This window comes from Pristis pectinata, chromosome 26 (genome assembly GCF_009764475.1).
Source record: "Pristis pectinata isolate sPriPec2 chromosome 26, sPriPec2.1.pri, whole genome shotgun sequence".
Taxonomy (NCBI): domain Eukaryota; kingdom Metazoa; phylum Chordata; class Chondrichthyes; order Rhinopristiformes; family Pristidae; genus Pristis; species Pristis pectinata.
In genome coordinates this window covers 28025795-28041682 of record NC_067430.1, presented here as the reverse complement: position 1 = coordinate 28041682, position 15888 = coordinate 28025795, and the positions used below count along the sequence as shown (strand labels likewise).

Sequence of the window (15888 nt, the reverse complement as noted above, 5' to 3'; positions counted from 1 at the left end):
CAACGAACAATCTGCTGGAGGACCTCAGCCAGTCTCCTGATGCAGGGTTTCCACCAGGAACGCCGGCAATTCCTTTGCTCCCACGGATGCTGCTCGACCCGCTGAGTTCCTCCAGCAGATTGCTTCTGGTTCCAAATCTTGAAAAAGCTGCTCAGACCCCTCACCAGCTCTGCTGCTCCATATTAAACTTTTCCAGGGGTCTGTGTCCGAGCATCAAAGCAGCGAGGCTTCACGCTACAGTTGGCCCCACCCACACCAGGCCTTGCAACACGATGTTTACATTGTAAACTGTTCCAGTTTCTGGTGTTCAACCCTGCTCGATGTGATCACCAAACAGTCCTTCGCTGCCCCAAATAACTGGGTCTGCTGAGTGATCCGTGATCTTCATCGCTGCCTTCTCTGCCTTCACCCTTAACTAACGGTGATTGTGCCTGTTTAGAACACAGAACAGTGCAGCTCAGGATCAGGCCTTTTGGCTCACGATGCTGTGCTGAATGAATTAAACTCATAATTAAACGCCTAACTAACTGGATCCCTTCTGCCTACACAATGTCCACATCCCTCCACTCTCTGCACATCCACGTGACTATCTAAAAGCCCCTTAATCCCCTCTATCGTATCTGCCTCCACCCCCAGCCCTGGCAGCACATTCCAGGCACCCACCGCTCTCTGTGTAAAAAACCTGCCCTGCACATCTCCTTTGAACTTAGCCCCTCTCACCTTAAATGCACGCCCTCTGGTATTAGACATTTCAATCCTGGGAAAAAGATAATGGTTGACTACTCTATCTATGCCTCTCATAATCTTACAAACTTCAATCAGGTCTCCCCTCAGCCTCCGCTGCTCCAAAGAAAACAACTCAAGTTTGTCCAACCTCTCCTCTTAGCACATGTCCTCTAATCCAGGCAGCATCCTGGTGAACCTCATCTATACCCTTTCCAAAGCCTCCACATCCTTCCTATGATGGGTTGACCAGAACTGATTGCAGTGCTCCAGATGCGGCCTAAACTTTATAAGAACGTCAGAAATAGGAGCAGGAGGAGGCCATCTGGCCCATTGAACCTGCTCCACCATTCAATAAGATCATGGCTGATCTGGCCATAGACTCAGCTCCACCTATCTGCCTTTTCCCCATAACCCTTAATTCCCCTACTATGCAAAAATCTATCTAACTGTGTCTTAACTATATTTAATGAGGTAGCCTCTGCTGCTTCCCTGGGCAGAGAATTCCACAGATTCACTACTCTCTGGGAAAAGCAGTTTCTCCTCATCCCTGTCCTAAATCTACTCCCCTGAACCTTGAGGCCATGTCGCCAAGTTCTAGTCTTACCTACCAGTGGAAACAACTTGTAAAACTGCAACACAACTTCCTGACTCTTGAACTCAATACTTTGACTAATTTGGACATTGAAACTGATAGAAACAGACTTTACCTGGAGAATGTGGTCCCCTATCCTTCACCCTTCCCCTTCCCACTTGTTCTGTGTGCCTGCAAGATCAAACAGCCTTCATCAGCATAACCACGCAAGCGGTGTTATGGACAAGCAGCTGGAACAGTGATGTATTTTACTTCAGTTGTGGACAACTAATGGGAGTTGTCATCCATTGGTAATAAAGATTCTGTCCTCCCGGCGTTCTGCAATTCATGGTGATGGGGCAGAATTATTGATTGGAAAGTCTGTTTCTGTCAGAGTATTCCAATGTCCGAATATTCAAAGTCGAGTTTATTGTCAGATGCACAAGTCCATGTGTGCGCAGGTGCAATGAAAAACTTACTTGCAGCAGCATCACAGGCACACAGCATCAACTACACAACATTTACAAGAAAAGCATAAATTATACACAATTTTTACAAGAAAGAACACAATTAGAACAAAAAAAAAGCCCATTTTAGTACCAAGTTGTCAGTGATCATAGTGTTACTATACTGGAGTAGTGATTGCGGCTATGTCAGTTGGTTCAAGAACTGAATAAGCTGTTCTTGAACCTGGTGGTGTGGGACTTCAGGCTTCTGTACCTCCTGCCTGTTGGTAGCTGTGAGAAGATGGCATGGCCTGGAAGGTGGGGATCTTGGATGATGGATGTTGCCTTCTTGAGGCAGCGCCTCATGTAGATACTACCGATGGTGTGGAGGGATGTTCCCGTGATGTTATTGGGCTGAGTCCATAACTCTCTGGATTCATTGCGGAATTTTTCTGCAGATGTTTCTCAGCATCTATTCATTGGGGAAGGTGTCTCTGTGCAAACAGCCTTTCGCTGGTTGGTTACATTTATTCACCAGCCTGGTGCCTGAGATGGCTGTTCAGTCATACGAGGAGAGGTTCAACTGGCAAGGCCTCTGTTCTCTGGACCTTAGGTGACATCATTGAAAGCATGAAATCCTTCGAGGGCCCGACAGGGTAGATGTGTGCCAAATGTTTCCCGTACTTGAGGAGTTCCCAGGACACTGGGTCGCAGTCTCAAAATAAGGGGTGGGTTATTTAGGACTAAAATGCAGAAAAATGTCTTCACTCAGAGGTCAGTGAATTCTAGACTCCAATGGGCTGCAGAGGCTCGGTCATTGATTGCATTCAAAACCAAGATCAGTGGACTTCTGGATATCAGAGGATTCGAGGGATCTGGGGACAGAGCAGGAAAATGGGTTGAGGTAGATCAGCCTTGATCTTGTTGACCTACAGAGTAGACTCGAGGGACTGAATGGCCTACTCCTCCCATTTCTCATGTCATTAGGCCTTGGCTGGTTGAGGATCCATTCTACCTGAACTCAGCGATGGTTGGAAGAATGATATTTTCCCCAGTTTTTGCTTGTTATCAGTCACTTGAAGCTGCCATGATCTTTCCAAATCGCCGGTAACACCCTCTGTGGATGGTCTCTGGGAAGAGTACAACTCTTGTAGTCTTCCTTTTCCCCCATCTCCTTTGCAGCTGGAGGTTGAAACATAAAGTCATTGTCCTCCAACTATGACGTTCCTCTTTGCTGCTTTCCGGTACGGGAACAGATAGAGGGTTGGTGCATAATAAGAAATGAAACTTGCCCAACTGCAGATGTTGGAAAGCTGAAATAAAAATGGAAAATGTAAAATACTCAGGCAGCATCTATGGAGAGAGAATCAGAATCAGGTTTATTATCACTGACTTAGATGATGTGAAATTTGTTGTTTTGCGGCAGCAGTGCAGTGCAAAGACATAAAATTACTATAAATTACAAAAATAAATAAGTAGTGCAAAGAAGAAAGGAATAACGAGGTAGTGTTCATGAGTTCGCGGACCGTTCAGAAATCTGATGGCGGAGGGGGAAGAAGTTGTTCCTGAATCATTGATTGTGGGTCTTCAGGCTCCTGTACCTCCTCCCCGATGGTAGTAACGAGTTTCAGGTTGAAGACCCTTTACCACCTCTGATGCACAACAGGCTTGGATACTGAGCTTTGAGACTCTCCTTCCACAATGAACAGTTTTGTCGGAATTTCTGCAGTCGGGTTTTGTCTAGCGATCAAGGATGGCTTCAGCCAAGAAAGGGGCAGCACCTAGCCAGCCTATCAAAGAGCCGGAACACCGTGACCTCCTGAGCTGTAGGGTACATGGACGCCTCATTCCTCCCATGCCATTTTTATCTGGCTGTTCAGCCAGAGAGTGATGGGAGCCTTGGGGCCACTGTTGATAAGCAGAAAACAATCACCACCTTAGGGGGAATCTGGATGAGTGTCTTGAAGAACCATATTTGTCAAAGTTCGAGTTACTGTCAGATGCACAAGTCCATGTGTGCCCAGGTGCAATGAAAAGCTTACTTGCAGCAGCATCACAGGCACGTAGCATCAGATAAGCAGCATTCACAAGGAAAACATAAATTGAACATAAATTTGCACAATTTTTACAAGAAAGAACACATTTTAGTGCAAAGTAATCAAAGTGGTCACAGTGTTGCTGTACTGAGGTAGTGGTTGGGGTTGTGCCGGTTGGTTCTTGAACCGAATGGTTGAAGGGAAGTAGCTGTTCCTGAACCTGGTGGTGTGGGACTTCAGGCTTCTGTACCTCCTGCCCGATGGTAGCTGCGAAAAGATGGCATGGTCCGGTGGTGGGGGTCTTTGATGATGGATGTTGCCTTCTTGAGGCAGCGCCTCCTGTAGATACTACCACTGGTGGGGAGGGATGTGCCCTTGATGTATTGGGCAGAGTCCACTACTCTCTGCAGTTTCTTACCTTTCTGCGCATTCGAATTGTTGTACCAGACCATGATGCAACCAGTCAGATACTTTCAATGGTACATCTGTAGAAATTTGTTGGGGTGTTCGGTGACAAGCCGAACCTCCTTAACATCCTAAGAAAGTAAAAACACTGGCACGATTTGCAGGGGTACAGACCGTGAGCTGGAAGGGGGGGGTAACCCCAGTATGGCCCGCATAGCCACCCGTGCTATAAACTTTAACGGAAGGTCCACTGGGGTGGATCGTGTGCTGACGTTATTAGGGCCTCCAATCACCTTAAAATTATGTCCCCTAGTGTTAGCCATTGTCGTCCTGGGAAAAAGTCTCTGACTGTCCACCCGATCTATGCCTCTTATCATCTTGTACACCTCTATCAAGTCACCTCTCATCCTTCTTCTCTCCAAAGAGAAAAGTGCTAGCTTGCTCAACCTATCCTCATAAGACATGTTCTCCAATCCAGGCAGCATCCTGGTAAATCTCCTCTACACCCTCTCTAAAGCTTCCACATCCTTCCTATAATGAAGCGACCAGAACTGAACACAATACTCCAAGTGTGGTCTAACCAGAGTTCTAGAGAGCTGCAACATCACCTCGCGGCTCTTGAACTCAGTACCCTGACTAATGAAGGCCAACACTCCATATGCCTTCTTAACAACCCTATTGACCTGCACAGCAACCTTGAGGGATCTATGGACGTGGACCCCAAGATCCCTCTGTTCCTCCACACTGTTAAGTGTACTCCGCCTTCATATTCGTTCTTCCAAAGTGTATCGTTTCAAACTTTTCCAGATTGAACTCCTATCTGCCACTTCTCTGCCCAACTCTGCATCCTGGTTATATCCTGTTGTAACCTACGACAACCTTCTACACTATCCACAACCCCTCCAACCTTTATGTCATCTGCAGACTTACTAACCCACCCCTCTACTTCCTCATCCAAGTCATTTATAAAAATCACAAAGAGCAGGGGCCCCAGAGCAGATCCCTGCAGAACACAGGTACGGTGTGGCACTGCAGTATGTGTGGCAATAATAAACCAATACTAATAACCAAACCCTTGAAGCATAAGGATAAGAGGAAAGGTATTTTACTTCTGTAATGTAGAACATAAAATTCCTAAATATTTTAATGTGAAAGATCCAATTACTTTTGCACCAGTGAAGAATGTTGTTGCTAGGAGTATGATGAAAGTTTCTAATACTGCTTCTGCTCTCTCGTTACTGATCCATCTACTTTTATACCCTCTAGGAAGTGATAGTGCAGTGGAGTACGGGAGAGGAGACGGTGCGAGTGCTGGCCTTCCTAATCCTCAACAAAATATGCAGGCACAAGCAGGACGTGTATCTCAATCTGGTGCTGAAGGTAATGATAGTGTTTGGGGAACAAAAGAAGAGCGATCATTGGTAAAACTGGGTCACCCACTGAGCATTGGGCATTCGGTGGGGCAGATCTGTTGTTCCGCCAACAACCTCACTGTCCGCAGAATCCGTTCAAAGAGCAAAGGTAGCAGAAACTACAGCAACTTCTCCCAATAAAAGCAGCGTAGTTTCTCCAGAAAAATGTCTGAGAGCACATACCACCGGGCTCAAGGACAGCTTCTATCCAACTGTTGTCTTAAACGGACCTCTCACACACTGAAAGATGGACTCTTGATCTCCCAATCTACCTTGTCGTGGCCCTTGCACTTTATTTGTCTACCTGCACTGCACTTTCTCTGTGCTATATTTTGCTTTGTTTTCCTTTTTACCGCCTCAGTGTACTTACGTATGGAATGATCTGTCTGGATGGCGTGCAAACAAAAGCTTTTCACTGTATATCGGTACATGTGACAATAATAAACCAATTCCAGTACATATAATATGCATTAAATCAATCTTAGTAATCAGTGGGTTTTCATCAAGCTTGATTGACATGGGAGTTACTCAATCATCTCAACAGCTACATATAGTGACTGCCTATCATATTGTCACTATACGTAGCAGTGTAAAAATACATTCAAGCTGATAAAAGGTTTTAGTTTTCAGTCTAGCAGAGAATCAGGCTTTTGTCTGGTGTGAACCAGTGCATGTTACACTGACTGTTCACAGTGCATAGTATGAGCATATGTCATGATTTTAATCTCAATGTGAGGCACTGGTGACTGCCTGTTGAAGCTACAATATGGCTCAGGTGGCAGTGACCTGAGACTGGAGCTTACGCTTTGACTATTTGGGCTTTGCGTCGATTGGAGTACAACTCCACGATGGTATAAAATGGCTTTACAAAAGTCTCCAGAGGTTGTTTATTCAATACCCAAGAATCCTCTTAGTGGAATGTTGCTGAGAAAGGTGATAATCTTGATGTCCTTCTCAACAAAAGGAACAGAACACTATACCTGGGATCTTAGAGAGTCTGGTTCACACCTAGTATCTCGATATAATGAGACTCTGGCAATGCTGTTCTTAAAGTTGTATTAATATTGTGTTGAATCATTTCAACTGAATTCTAGCTGGAGATCTTTGGGCTTCATGGGAGCTTATTGCATCAAATTTAATCAGTAGGGATGAAGGAGGTTTGTGTATTAGTTATATGCAAGTGATTGGTGACGGGCTTTGGGTTAGTGAGGAATTGCAGTCCAGTCATGAGCCTCAGGATAGGTTTTTGTTGGTTTTATTTGTTCCTGGGACAGGGATGTCGCTGGCAATGTCAGCATTTATTGTCCATCCCTAATTGCCCCTTATTTGAGGAGGCATCTATCCCATTGCTGGATCTGGAATCACCTACAGCCCAGTCCAGGACAGTAGTGAACATGACAGGTTTCTCATGGTGAATCTTATCTTTACTGGGACAAATTTTTTGTTAAAATACCAATTTTTTAAAGTTTGATACTTGAATTTAAATGTAGTGGGATTTGAACTTTGGATGTCTTTTGGGTAAATAGTCCAGGCCTCTGGTTGCTGTAACTTACCCACAACCATTACTATTGAAACATTCTATAGCAATGATATGTGTGTGGAAGTGTGTGTAACACACAGTGTGGGGGATGTTCAGTAATTTAATGAATGCTTTACCAGCAGCACTGACGTATCTCCAGCCCATCTAGAATCTCTGTCCTCATATAAAGGGGTATCAACTTCCTGGGCTTCACTTCCACTAAACGTGAGTGGGTGAACATTGTGGTGTTGGGTACAATGGGTCCTCTTCTTGTTTATTCCAGGGTCAGCTTCTTGTCCTCCCAACATGAGCTATAGGGATTTAATAGCTGCTTGGGAAAAGATACTGTAGGAGGCAGAGGGAGAGAATATTGTCCAAGTAATGTGAGAAGGTAAAGTCTTAGTTCAAAACTAGGTAAAAGAAATCGAGAAGAGTACAGCACTTGAAACAGGCCCTTTGGCCCCCATGTCTGTGCTGACCATGATGCCAAATTAAACTAACCCACCTGCCTGTATGTGATCCATATCCCTCCATTCCCAGCCTGTTCCAGGTACCTACCACTCAATGTTTAAATAAGAAGTTGCTTCACACATCTCGAAACTTTCCCCCTCTCACCTTAAAGCTATGCTTTGTTTTTTCCACCCTGGGAAAAGACTCTAGACTATCTACCCTATTTATGCCTCTCAGAATTTTATACATTTCTATCAGGTCTCCCTCAGCCTCCAGCGCTCCCAGAGTAAACAGCCCAAGTTGGTCTAACCTCTCCTTGTAGCTAATACTTTCCAATCTAGGCAACATCCTGGTGAACCTCTTCTGCACCCTCTCCAAAGCCTCCACATATAATGCATCAACCAGATCTGCATACAGTGCTCCAAATGTGGCCAAACCGAAGTTGTATCCAGCTGCAATATGACTTAACAACGATATATACTCATAGCCCCAGCTAATGAAGGCAAGCATACCGTCAGCCTACTTGTAGGGAGCTATGGACTTGCACCCCAAGATCCCTCTGTACATCAATGCTCCTAAGGGTCCTGCCATTTACTGTATACATTCCCCTTACATTTGACCTCCCAAAGTGCAACCCCTCACAACTCTATGCCAGATTAAACTCCATCTGCCATTTCTCCGCCCATCTCTCCAACTGATCCATGTCCTTTGACAAACCTTCTTCACTATACACAACTCCACAATTTTTGTACTCTTGCCCTCTTTGTCTTCCTCCAGCAAATGTACGTGCCTACGTGAAAGAACTGTAAATTTACATCACCAAATGTGCTCCCCATGATCAACTTCATGCAGCGTAGCCTGACGGAGATGTATACGTTGGACTACCACGCTACTTACCAGCACGCTTTCATTTACATCCGACAGCTGGCCATCCATCTCCGAAACGCCATGACCATGAAGAAAAAGGTAACGCACGTCTTTATTTTAGCCTTTTTATGTATTGAATAAAACACCTTTAAATTTCACTCCTCTGTTTCTACTGACAACTAGTGGCTGAGTAGAGTATTTCAGAAAGACCTGAAAGATAAGCTCGGGCAGTGTTTGCTGTTTATTGCTCTTACAGAGAAAATGTGCAAGCTCCACGTAGACAGCACTAAAGGGCTCAGGATTGAACCCGGGTCCTGGTGCCCTGTGACAGTGGTTCTACTAGCTGCACCTTTGTGTTGCCCTAACTGTTCCCTTTGGGTTGAAATAAGATTATAACTTAATTACTTCTGTCTTCTGCTTGTCTCCTATTACTATTGTGCTCATCTCTTTGTTGATAGGAGACGTATCAGTCTGTCTACAACTGGCAGTTCATTCACTGCTTGTTTCTATGGTGTCGTCTGCTGAGCAAAGTTTACCCCAATGAAGTTCTGGAACCGCTCATCTATCCCCTGACTCAGGTTATCATTGGCTGCATCAAGTGAGTACCACTGAAACATTGACGGGCATTTACTATGCAGAGTGAACGTGAGGGTGAGATGCAGTGTGGTGGCCATTCAGGTCATTGTCTTTGGAACTGACAGCCTGTTCTCAGCCACATCTCAAGCATCATTGCAGTGCAGTATTTGAAAGAGATCTTCCTGACACACCCTAATAATTCTTTGATTGTCATCACAATTCCATGGGGAAATGGGACGGATGGAGTTATTCTAGGATTTGGCAGAGATCCAAGGCTGAATGGCCTCCTGTACTGTAACAGTTCTATAACTAAATTAGCATGAGTTGCATTTGTTTCTGGGTGAACTTTGGAAACTGAGAAAGGGTTCGTGGAACATTCCATGTTACGGGCACCAATTTGCATTTCTGTATTAAATGCTGTTAAAGTGGCAAATGTATCTCAGGAGTGGGTCTGTAAATTAGTTTTGCTTTGAGAGATGCAGCTAGTGAGTAAGCAGGATCGGGTTTCCACTTCTGAGGTACAGACCGCTACATGTTGGATTATCGTTCCAGGTCCTCTGCTAGAATGCTTCAGGTACAATAGGAATGTTTCCATCGCCAGAGAGCTCTGCTCAAAGTTGAATAAACAAGCTTCTGATAAATGGCATACAAGTGAGTTTACCAGTAAGTGTATGGTGTGGAATAATGCAGAGAGAGTAGAAGAGGACTCCAGTGGTGAGAGTTCGAGTGAGGAGTTTGCAGTCCTCCCAAACATCTCAGGAGTTGAGGAAAGAAATGCCAAAATCAGTACAATTAGGGATGTTTTATCAGAATAGTCTTTGCCGTGTGATGGATGAGGGTCATCTTGCTGCTTAACCACATCAATAGGGGTAGCACAGTAAGTAGGTCTACAGTGTCAGAGACCCGGGTTCAGTCCTGACCTCCGGTGCTGTCTGTGTGGAGTTTGCACGTTTTCCCTGTGACCTGCATAGGTTTTCCCCCTGAATACTCCAGTTTCCTCCCACATCCCAAAGACGTGTGGGTCGGTAGGTGAATAGTGTGCAGGTGAGTGGTAGAATCTGGAGGGAGTTGGCGGGAATGTGAGCAGAATAAAAAATGGGGTTAGTGTCAGAGACACAAGATGTTCTGCCGATGCTGGAATCCGGAGCAAGACACAAAGAGTGGGAGGAACTCAGCGGGTCAGGCAGCATCTATGGAGAGGAAACAAACAGTAGAAGTTTTGGACCGAGACCCTTCATCAGGACTGGAAAGGAAGAGGGCAGAAGCCAGAGTAAGAAGATGGGGTGATCGATGGTCAGTGCAGACTTGGTGTTCCGAAGGGCCTGTTTCTATGCTGTATGTCTCTATGACCCTATCGTTAACGTTACAAAACCGTGCTCTGGGCCCCTGTAATGAGTGTTCACGTCATCCCACGTGGAAACCTTTCATGATAAATAATGCTCTTCCTTTGTTACTTCCTTCACTGAGGTTTATTTGGCTGTTACAATCAGCACTGGCAAATGGAAGTGTGAGATCAGTTTAAGACCAATTACAATGCATTCAAAAAATCCACTTACTATCTCTGGGTTGTGAAAGTGTGAGCTTTAGTGATTTACAGTGAGTGTGATAATTTATACCTGGCTTGGGCTTGTGATATCTTCTGGCAGAGTCATAGAGTCATAGTGTAATACAGCATGAAAACAGGCCCTTTGGTCCAACTCGTCCATGCCGACCAAGATGTCTATCCGAGCTGGTACCATTTGCCTGAATTTGGCCCATATCCCTCCAAATCTTTCCTGTCCATGTTCCTGTCCAAATGTCCTTTAGACATTGTAATTGTACCCACCTCTACAGCTTCCACTGGCAGCTCGTTCCATATAGCCACCACCCTCTGCATGAACAAGTGGCCCCTCAGGTTTGGAGGACAAGAGATGGAACACAATGTTGGTCATTTTGAATGTTTCTAAATTCCGTAGTCTGATGTTAATGTGTCTTCCTTCACAATAAGATGAATTGGTTATCGGTTGATGTATTATACATAGAACATTACAGCACAGTACAGGCCCTTCAGCCCACGATGTTGTGCCGACATTTTATCCTGCTCTAACATGTTGCTAGTTTAGAGGTCGGGGGTTTGACTGGAAGCGACAAACAAACTGCTAGATGAAGTCAAGCAGCATCTATGGGAGGAAAGGAATTATTGACTTTACCCATCACTCTACAGGAACGTGCTGTCCTTGAACTTATCTCACTGCTAAAAGCCTCCCACTTGCCAGACGTGCCTTTGCCTGCAAACAGCTTCTCCCAATCATCCGTCTGATGCCATTGGAATTAGCCTTTCCCCAATCTAACTTGAGGGCCAGTCCTATCTTGAAACTAAGAGAATTATGGTCACTGGCTCCAAAATGCTCCCCCACCAACACATCAACCACTTGCCCAGACTCATTTCCTAAGAGGAAGTCGAGTGTAGTCCCTTCTCTGGTGGGGCCATTTGCAGACTGCTTCAGAAAACTACCCTGGACGCACTTCACAAATTCTGCCCTATCTAATCTGTTAGCACTGAGGCATTTCAAGTCAATATTCGGGAAGTTAAAATCAGCTACTATTACAGCCCTATTATTCCTATGCCTATCTGTGATTTCCCTGCATATATACTCCTCTGATTCCTACTGACTATAGTCAGTTGAGGGGTGTGTGGGGGAGCTGCTATAGTATAATCCCATCAAAGCATTCCCCCCCCTTTATATATTTATAAGTTCTACCACATGGCCTTGCTGGATGTTACCCCCAGGATATCCTCTCTAAGTACTGCCGTGGTGTTCTCCCTAATACAGTATCATCGGAATTGGAATTGGTTTATTACTGTCACTTGTACAGTGAAAAACTTGTCTTGTATTCTGTTCATATAGATCAATTCATTACACAATGCATTGAGGTGTACAAGGGAAAACAATACAGAATGCAGTGTAAGGTGTCACAGCTACAGAGAAAGTGCAGTGCAGGCAGACAGTAAAGTGCAAGGTCATAACGAGGTAGATTGTGAGGTCAAGAATCCATTTTATCGTACTAGGGAACCATTCAATAGTCTTATAACAGCGGGATAGAAGCTGTCCTTGAGCCTGGTGGTACGTGCTTTCAGGCTTTTGTATCTTCTGCCTGATAGGAGGGGAGAAGAGAAAATGTCTGGGGTGGGTGGGGTCTTTGATTATGCTGGCTGCTTTACCAAGGCAGCGAGAAGGATAGACAGAGTCCATGGAGGGGAGGCTGGTGTTCGTGATGCGCTGGGCTGTGTCCACAACTCTCTGCAGTTTCTTGCAGTCCCGGGCAGAGCATTTGCCATACCAAGCCGTGATGCATCCAGATAGGATGCTTTCTGTGGTGCATCGATAAAAGTTGGTGAGTGTCAAACGGGACATACCAAATTTCCTTAGCCTTCTGAGGAAGTAGAGGTGCTGGAGAGCTTTCTTGGCTGTGGTGTCTACGTGGTTGGACCAGGACAGGCTATTGGTGATGTTCACTCCTAGGAACTTGAAGCTCTCAACCCTCTCGACCTCAGCACCATTGGTATAGACAGGAGTATGTACATCGCCCCCTTTCTGAAGTTAATGACCAGCTGTTGTTTTGCTGACATTGAGGGAAAGGTCGTTGTCATGACGCCATGTCACTAAGCTCTCTATCTCCTTCCTATACTCTGACTCATCGTTATTTGAGATTTGGCCCACTACAGTGGTGTCATCTGCAAGCTTGCAGATGGAGTTAGAACAGAATCTGGCCAGTCAGTCATGAGTGTATAGGGGTAGAGTAGGGGGCTGAGGACGCAGCCTTGTGGGGCACCAGTGTTGAGAATAATCATGCCGGAGGTGTTGCTGCCTGTCCTTAGTGATTGCGGTCTGTTGGTCAGGAAGTCAAGGATCCAGTTGCAGAAGGAGGTGTTGAGTCCCAGGTCTCGGAGTTTGGTGATGAGTTTGCTTGGAATTATAGAATTGAAGGTAGAGCTGTAGTCAATAAACAATGGTCTAAAGTAGGTCTAGATGGTCTGGAGATGAGTGATATCCACTTCCTTACATGTCCTTACTCTGTTATCCCCAGCACACCGTAACCCAGAGGTGCAGTTAACACCAGGCTACCACCCGCTGCCTCTCAGTTCAAACATGGGAATTGTTTGGAAGTTTAAGGACAGGGAACTTCACAGACTTTCTGAACAACAAATATTTTAAAGTTATAAAATCAGTTTTAACAAAAGATGTTGGGGTGTGTTGGTGACATACTGGTAAAACTACCAAACTATTAATCAGAAGTTTCAAGCAGTGTAGTTTGTTCAAATTCACTAACAGTGTAGTTTGTTCAAACCTTGTTCAAATTCTACTCTACAGCTTTGGAAAATAAATTCAGTTAATAATTTGTAACTCTGAAAACAAATGCATGATGATAATATCGACAAAACTGATGGATGGTCACGTAACAACCCATCTAGTACCCCGATCTCCTTCAAGGGAAGAAGTCTGCCGTCCTTACCCCTGTGGCCTATTTTGTGACCACAGACACACCAATCTGGGTGACTCTCTCTCATGGTCCAGCAAGCCCCTTGAGGGTGGTTAGGGCTGGACAGTAAACGCTGCTGAAACCAGATCCTGAAAAAGTGAATAAACAAAATATTAAGTTTTCTCGGAATCATGCAGCCTGGTGTTGTTCTGCTTCATCTCTTGCCCTCTCACTGGTGCCAGTCCTCTTTCTTGTACCTCCTCTTGATGTCCCAGTGCTGCCTCCTCTGGACCTCATGCCCCTCCCTCTGCCCCCCAACAAGAGGGTTTTCCCCAGACCCTCTCCTGACCCCCAGCCCTCTTCCCCCTTCCTGACTCTCCCCCACCCTCTTCACTGCTGCCGACTTCTCTTTCCCTTCCCACTCGTGTCCCACACATCCTCTCCGCCCCTAATGGAGTCATGAAGTCATACACCACAGAAATAGGCCCTCCAGCCCACTACGTCTATGCGGACCCCTTTGCCTACCTACACTAATACTCTTTGCCCACATTAGGTCTGTATGCTTCCATACCTTGCTTATTTATGTGCTTGTTTAAATGCCTCTTCAACGTAGTGATTGGTATTGGTTTATTATTGTCACTTGTACCGAGGTACAGTGAAAAACTTGTCTTGCGTATTAATCGTACAGGTAAATTCATTACACAGTGCAGTTACATTGAGTTAGTACAGAGTGCATTGATGTAGTACAGGTAAAAACAATAACAGTACAGAGTAAAATGTCACAGCTACAGAGAAAGTGCAGTGCAATAAGGTGCAAGGTCACAACAAGGTAGATCGTGAGGTCAGAGTCCATCTCATCATATAAGGGAACCGTTCAATAGTCTTATCACAGTGGGGTAGAAGCTGTCCTTAAGTCTGGTGGTACGTGCCCTCAGGGTCTTGTATCTACCTGATGGAAGAGGAGAGAAGAGAGAATGACCCAGGTGGGTGGGGTCTTCGATTATGCTGGCCGCTTCACCAAGACACCAAGTTCTCTGTGTAAAACAAAAGCTTGCCTCTCACATCCCCTTTAAGTTCCTCCCTCTCACCTTAAACCTATGCCTTCTTGCTTGTGATACCTCCACCACGGGAAAAGATTCTATCGACGCCTCTCATAATTTTATATACCTCTATCAGGTCACCCCTTAGCCTCCTTCACTCTCCTTACTGGTCCAACCTCTCCTTAGAGCTAATGCATCTAATTCAGCCAACATCCTGGTAAACCTCCTCTGCACCCTCTCCAGTGCAATCACATCCTTTACTGTGGTGACCAGAACTGCCCACAATACTCCCAAGTGCAGCCTAACTTGTGTTTTGTAAAGTTGCAGCATGATGGAAACACAGAAAACCTACAGCACGATACAGGCCCTTCGGCCCACAAACCTGTGCCGAACATGTCCCCAGCTTAGAAAATTACCAGGCTTACCCATAGCCCTCTATTTTCTAAGCTCCATGTACCTATCCAAAAGTCTCTTAAAAGACCCTACTGTATCCGCCTCCACCACTGTTGCCGGCAGCCCATTCCCCGCACTCACCACTCTCTGTGTAAAAAAACTTACCCCTGACAGCTCCTCTGTACCTACTCCCCAGCACTTGGAGATAAAAAGAGATGATATCCCATCTCTTTTATTCTGTGTCCTGACCTATGAAAGCAAGCATGCCTTATGCCTTTTTCACCAACCTGTGCGTTGCTACTGACAAAAGACAAATGACTCCCTTCTTGTGTTGTTATCGCACTGTGTGGGTTGGAGAATGGTTTGATTTACGTTGTTCAGTGGTCAGCTGTGTTGTTCATGGGAAGCAGCCAAAGTCCAAGATGGCTGAGTGGGAGTGGATCATGGACCATCATTAGCTAGACTCTCAGCGCAGATTTGCCCAGGTTGGAGCTAACAACAGGACGATTGTTGAACCCGCAAGGCGTGCTTCAAGGAGCAACCCATGGCAATTGCGTGTGCTTGTGTCAAAGTTTTGGGAATAGGTCCAAAGCTCGGTGATTCTGGTGTTGTGCCACAAGAGGGCAGTCCCTGCTTTGGTAACTTGAAGTTCTCCAGCTCTATAACGACTGTCGGATCCGGTTACTTTCGAATCCGCAGATTCTTTCAGGAGACCAAGAATGAGTTGAAAACAACTTGGTGCTTCGCAAAGTTTTATTGGAAAAATTTAAAACAAAGAAACAGTCACAGGGCACATGGCACCAGCTTTACTACTGGGAGATGAACTGAGATAAAAGGAAGTAAAGGTGAGCTAGGGCCGGGGTGGAGGGGGTGGTGAAGAGAGCAAGAGAGATATAGAGGCAAGAGAGTGATTAACAAAAAATAACACCTTTTATACCTGAGATAAGAGGTACTCCTTAGCTAACAATAGTCCAATCAGAAAACCT

At 45.3% G+C, this 15888-nt stretch overlaps 1 protein-coding gene across 1 annotated transcript in view; it reads left to right on the top strand.

The window, feature by feature from the left end:
- Window positions 1-15888, top strand: part of noc2l (NOC2-like nucleolar associated transcriptional repressor) — a 171605-nt gene that overhangs the window by 36423 nt on the left and 119294 nt on the right. The window contains 3 exon segments of the mRNA XM_052039204.1: window positions 5451-5564; window positions 8343-8531; window positions 8891-9030. Of these exon segments, the coding sequence (XP_051895164.1) occupies window positions 5451-5564; window positions 8343-8531; window positions 8891-9030 (443 nt within the window).